Source organism: Acipenser ruthenus, chromosome 24 (genome assembly GCF_902713425.1).
Source record: "Acipenser ruthenus chromosome 24, fAciRut3.2 maternal haplotype, whole genome shotgun sequence".
In the NCBI taxonomy this organism is placed as follows: domain Eukaryota; kingdom Metazoa; phylum Chordata; class Actinopteri; order Acipenseriformes; family Acipenseridae; genus Acipenser; species Acipenser ruthenus.
The window spans coordinates 27918457-27929026 of NC_081212.1; the positions used below are offsets into that span (position 1 = coordinate 27918457).

Genomic DNA, 10570 nt, shown 5'->3' on the forward strand with positions numbered 1-10570 from the left:
CAAGTGAATTTACAGGCAGGGTTTACGGCACTGAATGAGGCTAGGAGCAGGTGGAAATTAAGGTGAAAGCAAAAGACTGGTAAATAAAAAGCAGCAGAGCACATCAGAGCCCATTTATTATATTCGTTTCTTAATGAGAACACTTTAATAGCAGGAAAGACCAGTTATGATAAAATACAGACAATTCTAAAAACAAGTTTTAAAGAAGAAAAAAAAAAAAACACAGACAAGAGAAAACATTGTGGTAGTCCTACACTACCCAGTCTCTCTTTTTGGTTACTAGAACTTTAAAAAAAAATAATTATATACGTATGTTACCATATATTGAAAGTGTCTGTTTTAGAAGTTACCAAGTTTTTTTTTTTAAATTCTGGGTTTTGGCAACAGATCGTGCCCATAATACTGCCTTCTGCCCCAGTATACAAGCCATCACCATGGTTTAAACTGCTTTTTGTTACCTATACAATATTTTTTTACACATAATTAAAACTACAGTAGAATACTGCAGAAACAATATAAATGCATGTCGTGGGACTAAAACTATAGATTTATTTATTTTTTTTAAACAAATATACAATATGCAGGCAGACAAAGCAGAAAAACAGCCATCAATACATATGGGGGAGTGAGATAAAACACTGGCTATTACCAGACTTTCTATAAAGCGACTCCACTAAAAAGGAATGCATAATGAAATTCTAGTCTAATACAAGTAAAATGTAAAAAGTTTAAAAACCTGAACAGGGAAAAAAAAAAAAAAATAATAAAATACTGGCCATTCCTGTTGAAATGAGAGTCTGAAGTCATCATGTGGCAACAAACTTACGTTGAGCACCAAACTGAGGGAATAGTCCTTCTCTTCATTGCAACATCAAGAAATCTTCATATAATAGTCTGAAACTGCTGGTGGCCGAAACAGAACACTTCTGAAACTTTGTCAAAAACATAAAAATAAGGTTGCGCTATCTGCTAATTGATCCTTTCTGTTCTGGCCTATCATATGTATATATATTTGTATTTCTCTATTGTGAGATTGTCTCTCCATAACCCTTAATTGCCATTTAAAAATCAGCAATACGGGGGTACAAAATGAATTTCAACAGTAATGGCAATCCTCTAGTTGTAGTCCAAAAGGGTCCTGCATTTCCCTCCCCAGTCAGTGATTTTTATTGTCCTGGCACTCCGTCTGGGGGTAGCAAATCATGCAAACGAAACCGCTCTCTGATGTGAGGTCGAACATCCTCATTCTGAAACAAAGTTGAAACGTGGTCCAATATTTAAAAGAGTGACACAACTCTGGAAATGCACACAAAACAAAACCACGGTATCGGCATCTCATTCAGTTGATACAAATTGCCAGTTTTATTGTTTCACACCCCAATATAAAACTTTTGCACAAGCCCTTAGTGTTTTGTAGAAAAAAAAGTGCAATTGTACATTAACCAGAACAAACAAGGTTAAAGTCAAAACTTACTAGTTCCACGAGTTTATCCAGGAAAGGAACCAATTTCAGGAGCTCGTTGTCATTTCTATCCATAAACCAACTCTCTATAGGAATTCCATTGGAAAGCTATAGGAACACACAAGAATTACTTTCTCCACCGATGTATTTAATATTTCAAATGCAATCACATAACTGGTGTGCATTTAAAAAAAAAACAAATTCGACCCCTCTCAGCCAATCAAATTATATAATTTATAATTACCTGGTATGCAAAGGCCTGTGGTGAATTGTCAATAATAATCGTTTTCGACAGATCCCGTCCAAGAATATTTAAATCCTTGATATAATTTCCTTGAACACAAACACAATGTTCACGGAAAAGTCTGTGCCTGTTGGGTAAAAAAAACAAACACACATCTGTTAACTGTTCTCTACAGACAAGGCAAGTACATAGACAGCTAGCATATGATTGAAATGCTTATACTGGCTACTACATAGTTCCTATTAATTATAAAAAATAAAAATGTATATGCAATGTTAAAGTAAAATCTTTGTTTTCTGGAAAAATAAAGCCACTCAAGTCTTGATATGCATTACAATATTTACCTGACCAACTGCTTTTTAGGGTCCAGGATGTTGAGCAATTTATCTGCATATACCTTCTTGGAGGCAGTGAAGAGGATGATCTGTTAAGTCAGAGGGAAACAAATCACATTTAAATGCACTGATCATAGCACTTTTAGGGCATACCTAAGGTGGTTTTAAACACCAATACTTCACAGAAATGACGAACATGGAGTAGTTTCTTAGTCTTACCTCATATATCTGGGACATGCGCTCAAGGAATTCCCTGAAGAATGGCCTCAACCGCACGTACACCTAGTCAAGTTGAAAAGTGAAATAAAAAAAGAACCACCGACTTCAATTATTTGAAATCTTCCGTTCCAAAATATAAGGCGTTCAAAATGTAGATGCTTTAAAATAGTCAATTACATTGAACACGTGATGAAATTCACCAACACAAATGTAACAAAGTCTCAGGCTGCAAAACAAAAGATGTTATGTGTAAGTTAAGGAACTAGATAGTCAACCTCCTAAATCCGTCACACTTACCTTAACTTGTGCAAGTCTGTCAATGCATCTATGCAACACAAGCTACATGCTTGCACCATCTAGTGGCTGTATTATAGCCTGTCAGAAGAATCACCAGCACTCACTTAAACATAAATCAAGAGATATGGAATCTTGTGACTAGTTTATACTAATTACATACAGGATTATTAAATGGAATAACTATGCACTGCCTTTCTACACCCGTTAACAGACCCTTCAAATTGTCACTGTTTCATTCAACAGAACCGCAATTAACTTTGTAATTCTATTTAAAATACATGCATCTAAAGTCTTCATAGTACCTGGTATATAACATCTTGGAAAAGGACTGGGAAAGTGAGAGCTGCATCTTCAAGCTCATTCAAGCTACAATGCACCAAAGTTTCATCCTGGAGAGGAAGATAATTGTAACTATAAAACAGAATACTGTATGGCACAGAATATTTTGTCACAAAATAGTTGGTTGTTGGTTTTGAGCAGTAATGCATTTCACACATCTGTCACCAATACTTACCAAGTCCAAGACTAACGAGAACTCGGGTGTGCTTCTGGTCTTCAGAGGAAGAGCTGGCTTCCGGTTCAACTGTTCTTCAGTCAGCGGTGGGACATGCTTGATGAAGAAATACCTACAGAACGAGACCAGAAGGCATAGGAATATATTTCAAAAAGGGCGATTTTCAAAATAAGCACCAAGATGGTCAACTAAAAGTCTTTGTGCACTGCACACTTACGGGTCAAAGACCTCCCAGTCCTCCTCGTACGTTCCTTCAGGGGGAGCTGTGGATGCTTCAGAGTAGCCACCGTCCGGAGTCGATCCTGGTGCTAACAAAAGAAATAAAAAGAAAACATGTGTTTAGTTAAATTAGAACAAGCAAGAATTTGAGAAAAAACAACTGTCATGTTTCACTTGGGAAGTTTGAATGGACTGACCCATCTTGTGGTTCAATGGGTTAACAAGCTATAAAACATTTGTTTTTTTTGGTTTTGTTTAGTCAACCCTCAGAGCTGGCCTTAAATTACTGCACTAGCAATCTCATACATGCTCCAGACCTGTTAATGGGGGGAGGTCAGCGTCAGATGCTATCTCCCCCTCTTCTGAAGCGTCGTCTGTAGTGGACCTCAAGGGTACAGTCTGGTTGGAGAATACGGCTCCTTCTGTTGAGGTTGCTGTGCTGGCAGGGATCTCCTCTACCTGCTCCATATCCAACTGCTTAACAATCTCTTCAGCTTCCACAGCTTGCCCCGGGGAGTCAGAACCAGATGTTCCTGGGAGAAAGAGAGAGTAAGGAACAACTGCTGTAAGCTTAAGGGTTCTCCAACTCACCCACAACTGTAAACCAACTACAGTGGAAAGCACACTTTACAAACATCGACATGGACACAGTAATTCGCAGATGGCCTCTCAGGAAAAGATAGTGTGTGGTCTTCATGATGGCCAGTTTAAAAGAACCAATGCAAAATTATTTTCTACTACCCACCCCATAAATTGTTGAAGGAAACTGAAAATAAACATTTAACTTGGTGTAAAAAAAAAACGGTCCCTACACATTTAAGGATGACAGCAGCCTTAAACATGAACATTATTAATTTAAATTACATTTTCTATATACCCATGGTTCTAAAAATGTAATTAAATTAATAATGTCCATTATTTTTATATGCTTCTCACCATTTTTATTTGCGGATGAGAAGAAGTTAAACACAGGCGAGAAGATGGTCCCCAGCAGCGTAGTCCTCGGGGGACTCCCCACTGTGTCAGGGGGGTCATCCAACTTCCCGTTAGGCTTGATGTGCTTGTTTGCGTTGTGATTTGTAGCTTCTAAAAAACAGAAATGAATGAAAACAAAAAAAGTTTCACAATTTAAAGAGACACAGACAGGAAGGCAGACAAAGCTAATCTGTATTTGAGAGAGTTTACCAACAAAATTCACCTTCAATAAAAACCAAGTAGACACACTTTTTACGTCAAAGTATTTTTGCCATAACATTAAATTTAAGCAAGAGAAAGCGTTTGCCATTACAGATATTGTTAACGTCTTGCCTCGCTTGCTTTCAAGAGCATGCATTATTTTTTGCTTGTTTTCAAACCCACCAAGTATTTGGACTCAGGATACAGTCTACTAGTATTGCAAGGGGGGGCGTGAAGCAAGAGGCACAGTATAAAATGTCCTCACTACAGACATTTTAAAAGGTCAGAACTCCTACTCCATCTGTCAATCAAAAGTATACAGCAGGGACTGTAGGGCACATTTACAGTACAGCACTTGCCTCCATTTACTGGGCTTTTCCGTCGAACCCTGGAAAGCTGTTTGCTGGGCAAGTCACCAGCCTGTGGGGTTGACGATATCAAGTTATTATCCAGGTCATGCTCAAGTCGGCTCTTCTTTGAAGGATTTTCTTGCTCAACCTGAAAACGCCAGCAAATAAAATTAAAAACTAAAACCACAATACAACCTGGTTTACTACAGAAAGTAGCCAAGAAATCCCCCACAAAAATGCTTAAAGCATCAAATGGAGAACTGGACCCAAAATTTGAATCTAAAACTGATTAAAACAAAAAACAAGATACAACTAACTCCCATTATATATAAAAACAGTCACAGGATGCTCAAGACAGAAAGAAGGGAAGGGCAAGGTTTCCTGTTGCAGAAACACTCATCAGGTTTCACTGAAGGTAGTCACCTGAAACAAACTGTGTAGAGTAGAGTGGCACTCTTTTAAACACACATGATCAGATGAAGTCAGTAAGTGTTCAACGTACCTTTGCAGCATTTCCTCTGATAAATTTTTTGATTGAAGAAAGCAAGCCTGTATCATTTTTCTGTGGTTTCCCTCCCCCCTCTTGCACACTGTCTTCAACCTCCGAGTGTTTTCGCTTGGTTCTCGAAGTATGGGGCGTGAGAACAGGGTTTGACTGCTGAGAAGTCTTCCGCATTCTCAGCCTCATCTTCTTAAGTGTCACATGTAAAACTACAAGGGAGGGAGAAAGAAATCAAATCAATTCAGCAACACAATTACTATACATGTGGTCTCTTGACCTTGCGGATTGTCCCGAGGGCCCCACTCACAACATACAGTCCTCAAAGCTGCCCAAACATAACACATTCAACAGCAAGCAGAGTACTGTAACCCGTTAAGGTCAACCAGTTTTATGTTAGGGGATTTCTTTGCCACTTGTCCTTAGAGCTCCATTGCTAAAATGGCAAAGCCATTATTGTTCAAACCCAAGAAAACCACAACAATTAAATCACACTACAAGGATTTGGGACCGTGTGGGAAGAGCTAAAGTCCTTCCTGCTGATGTAAGGGTTAGATAATGAATGCTGCCCTTGGTTACTGGTATTAGTTTGTTTATGCAGTAGTTAGACAAAACGATCAAGATATAAAAAGAACCTCCACTGTAGTAAATGAGGTTCTAAACCAACTCTTGACTGAGCATACTTTCTGTCTGACAAACTCCAAGTTACGGTTTGAATTTCAAACTCTGAAGAATGCATACAGAGCCCCTGTACAACATCTGGTTGTAGTCAAGACCCCACCCTCCCCCCGAAACCCCAACCCCAAACCACAAGCTCTTATTGTGGCCTCCAAAAACTGAGATTATGTATCTAGTGAACAACTTCCTCGTCAAGACAAAAAAAAAAAAAAAAAACACTCTGATGCCAACAAGGAAATATGAAACAGCTTTAAGTCCAACAGTCTTTCTGTCCTGCTAAGTGCCGAAGGCAAGACTGTTTGAGGAGAGAAATGGTACAATTGAGGACTTACGCTTGCTTGCAGACCTAGGTTGTGCAGCTGTAGTCATCAACAAGTGTAAAGGAGTACAGCCAGAGCACACCCTTATCTCCCATCCCCAGAGGACCTGACAAGCTTTTTTCAGTTGTTAAAACTGCAGCACATGTATGTGAATGGAAGCCACGTTTTCCTGCAGTACACCAGATTTAGCAATCAGAAATATCTGCATGTTGACATGTGTTTTATGATTTTGAACATTTAAGAGCCCATCTTTACTTTTGTAATGACCTGAACTATATTAAAATGGTCTTTAAACCCATTTTTGCTATTCTCTTATGAATGTAAGATTTGTATTGCACAAGGCAACAAACTAAAAATACCTCTTACTAAATGCTATAAATGCTTAAGATCAGTTATACCCTAAAGTAATGGACCTCAGACTTTTTTAGAAAGCACCTAAAAGTTTGAAAAGTAAAACAAATTAATTTTCCTCAGGTCACTCGGTATTGAAATCTACCCAGACATGTTCAGGAGTTGTCAGACTGCCAATCTTAAGTATTAATGCAAGTACTTTTTATAGGGTTATATGCATACCAGTCATGCAATCATAATTACAGTATAACCATGTGTGTCTACAATCCCTAGCACACCACTACTCTAACTTCATACTTTGCATGATGTGTCACTAGATCATTTTATAATTTTGTCTCATAAAAACAGTGGATGACTTGGTTATGATTTTTATGATATATATATATAAGAAAACAGTATTAACCACTTTTTGAAGGGGGTAGGGTTTAAACTAAAAAAAAGGAATCTGATAAAATACCATGTAATAAGTTATCCAACATCCACACGGTGTTCACCATTTCATTTAAACTAAAATCTACAGGCTCAAAGCGAAGCGCCAGAAATAGGCAATGCAACTCATTGTGTGAACAATGGAACAGCATGAGCGCAGTTCAAAAGAAGGGAGGGTGGGGAAGAGTCCATCACCATCCAAGGGGATGCAAGAGTAACAGATGTACTAGGATTTTAATAGTTTGTGAATAGATTTCAAAAATGAAACAACTGAAGATGAAGCCCTGAAACACATTTAAACCTGGCAAGTACATGCGGTCATTATGCTCCATTGCTAGTACCAATCTCCCCAGCGAGGACAGTCAAACACTACAGCCGATTTACTGAGACAAAAGCATGACTCATCTACCAGTCTCAGCTATACTGTCAAATTATGAGCAGCATCATTATACTTTAAAACTATGCTCACTAAACTCAATTTGCACCAAAAAAAAAAAAAAAAAAACTTGCCACACTACATTTTTTACTGTTCCTCTTGCATTGCAGATTAAAATGAATCTCTGCAACAAATTCATACCAAGAAAAAACTTTCAGGTCTGACAAACACCCCCCAGCCTAATTAATGGTGTGGAATAAACATTAGAAAAAAAAAAACTCCTTTATTCAAACCTCATGCCAGTAACTGCAGCATACTTCTGAAGCATAGCTGATGATTCACACACTTATCTACACCTGCATGTAGCAACCCTTAAACAGTATTATAGATGGTTTGAGCCATGCACAACAACGGCAGCATTACTGGTGGTGCAACTCTGAACTCCAAACTACAATACTCTACCTAAATCTTTGGCATTTAAATGAAAGCTTTATCCTGCCTCTCCAACACATACACTACCCCCTAATCTTTAACATTAAAATTACATAAACTGTATTTATCAGAAACTAACCACCACTTCAGATACCATTCTACAGCTAAAAAATAATAATCTTATCAGCAGTTTTAAATGGTCACCTTGGAAGAAGTGTATTTCAAATCTATAAAATATTAAACTTATTGGAACGGTATTGCATTGGTCGTGTGCCATAGATGAGAAATCTGCATATAAAAAAATCACAGGCATACTGAGAATAGGAAGCTGCTATTAATGCCTTCCAGATCAACAAGATGTGTTGTGAAAACCTCTCTTGACCACCCAGCATCTGAGGCTCCAAGATCAGGAAAGCAAATCTGTGCGGTCAGACTAACTGATTTTACCCAAAATGGGGGAATACATGAAGTCTCAAAGTTTTATAACTCAAGTGTCCCAAAAGTTGTCTTGCTGATATGTGTTCCATGAGATAACCAGGCAGTATTTGTCCCAGGTGAGGATCATGCTTCAGAACAGAACTGTACACTGCTATAATTAACCAGCAGTAGAGAAGTAACAGTAGGTGTTCAACAAGTACAACAGTAAAGCTGATCTTCCTCAAACTCCTGACTGAGCTGTGACATTGAATGCATGCTTAAACACAAGTGAAAAGTTATTGCTGATGGGGTGAGGGGCAGTAAATATTCATCAGCACCAAGCAATAGATTTCTGTCATGAACAAACTTTGTAACCTTTCTATTTATTAACGACAAACTGTGCATAAATAATTTTGCTCTTAGACAATGCTAAACTTTAAGAACATGCCATTAGGATTGAAAAATGTATACAAGCTACAATGAAACACATAACCTTGATGAACTACATTCAAGGTATGGACACCTGTTACAAACTAGGTAACGTTACCAGTCCAAAAAGCATCCAGATTAATTGTTTATGAAAGAATGCACATATTTGTTTCGACTAACTGACTAGCCCATGTCTTCAAAACCACTGTGCAGTCCTGAAATATCTGACAGACAATATACGTTTACAAACGTGCATCTAGGTGCTAGAACTTGTGCCATGTCTACAATAAAACGTATACAAACGGAAGGCAAGTGGATATAACTTATAATGTACTGCAAAAATTAAAAGTAAGAAGGACCCCGTCATAAGGAATAAACCAAGTTAGTCACAGTTTAGTAATCTTGTCAATACAGCGTCGAGTCGTCCAGAATAAAGCGCTGGCACGCTCTAATTGTAGAGTCCAGCGGAGCAGCGCGCTGTGAGCCACGCCCCCTAAACAAACCAAACACGAAACCCTGTGAATGCAGCGCTGGAGAGAAACTAACCAGGATTAGCATAAAACATGGATTACTATTGCATTTTCGCAACTCAGAAGCATCAACTGTTAATATGAAATATCCAAAACTACATACTGGGTTTTAATGGTCTTTTACTTTATATATATATTAAAAAAACACACACACACAAGACCCAAACCCTACAAACGAGGTGGGCGAAAAATGTGAAGGGGATACCGGTAGGACTTCAGACTCAAGCCCGGGGCGGGAGATGAAAAAACAGGCCACGGCCTATACCAAAAAAAAAAAAAAAAAAAAAAAAAAAAGCGCCGTTTCTTTTTTTTTTTTTTTTTTTTTTTTTTATAAAATCTTAACACGTAGTTATTTTAATAACGACAACTTCACCGCGTCATGGGAGTCATACAGTACATACAAACCCCATGAGATTAAACAAGTGGCTGTCTTCGCCGTAGGCTGTATTTACTCCAAACAGGAACTTGTTTATACATATTAAATATAGTAAATACACAAAAAAAATGTCAACGAGAGAACAAAAAACAAAAAACAAACACCGGTCTTGTAATTTAAACGATAACGCGGATTCCCCGCGTCTTCCTCCTGAAACAGCAGGGTCCAGGAGTGTAAAAAAAATGGTTACAGCTGAAACAAATCGTGAAAAGGCAGAGATTTAAAAACACTCCACAGATCTGCCTGTACTGTAATGTCAAGGTAAATATGTACAAGCAGAGAAACCCTAAACGCCGCGGCACTGGCACGCACTTACTTGCCCAGAGCTAGTGCGTCTCGTCCCCGCGGTGGTTGTATTAGCTAGACCGCTAATCCTCGTAGCAGAGACCTGGCGTGTTCTCTGACTCGCCGTGCTTAGTGACAGTCTCTCCGATCCTCCGCTGGTCCTCCAGTCGCCATTTCCCGCCTCCTTACCGACCTGCAGCGCAGACACTCTCAATGGCAGAGACCCGGATGGAAAGCAATCCCGCGCAAGCGCATACCAAGCGGCCCCCGTCATCCCGCTCTGCTTGCTTTATACACAAGCAAACCCGAAAGCGGCGTGGGGTGGATTGCAACACGCTTGTGATGTTGCAGTGATGCTGCATTCTTCACTGTGCTTGTGTATATTATTGTGTTGCGGTTTGGGTCATAATAACCGTTTTTGGACATGGGGATGATGGTACAGGATGTTACTGATGCTCTCAACACCTGGTGCACCCCAGTTCAGTATTAAAATAGGCACTTTTCTATACACTGTACGTAAAAATAGATGTGTGGCAGGTCTCATTTGGCATTAACTTCAGACTGTGACGCCC

At 38.9% G+C, this 10570-nt stretch overlaps 1 protein-coding gene across 1 annotated transcript; it reads right to left on the bottom strand.

Annotated features, from left to right (window-relative positions):
- Positions 1–84: 84 nt before the first annotated feature.
- Positions 85–10276, bottom strand: LOC117429880 (CTD small phosphatase-like protein 2). Its single transcript, XM_034049798.3, has 13 exons — positions 10030–10276; positions 5319–5527; positions 4826–4964; positions 4227–4376; positions 3608–3823; positions 3289–3379; positions 3072–3183; positions 2860–2946; positions 2261–2323; positions 2051–2130; positions 1707–1833; positions 1475–1570; positions 85–1247 (listed from the first exon to the last, which is right to left on the bottom strand). Exons 2-13 carry the CDS (start codon positions 5502–5504, stop codon positions 1167–1169), a joined length of 1428 nt encoding a protein of 475 aa, XP_033905689.2. The 5' UTR covers positions 5505–5527; positions 10030–10276; the 3' UTR covers positions 85–1166.
- Between the last annotated feature and the right edge of the window lie 294 nt (positions 10277–10570).

Coding starts and splice junctions, on each gene's coding strand:
- LOC117429880 (XM_034049798.3), bottom strand. CDS start 5,504: ATGAGGCTGAGAATGCGGAAGACTTCTCAGCAGTCAAACCCTGTTCTC. Junction 4,377..4,825: donor GAAAAGCCCAGTAAATGGAG/GCAAGTGCTGTA, acceptor TCTGTTTTTTAG/AAGCTACAAATCACAACGCA. Junction 1,571..1,706: donor CACAGGCCTTTGCATACCAG/GTAATTATAAAT, acceptor GTGTTCCTATAG/CTTTCCAATGGAATTCCTAT.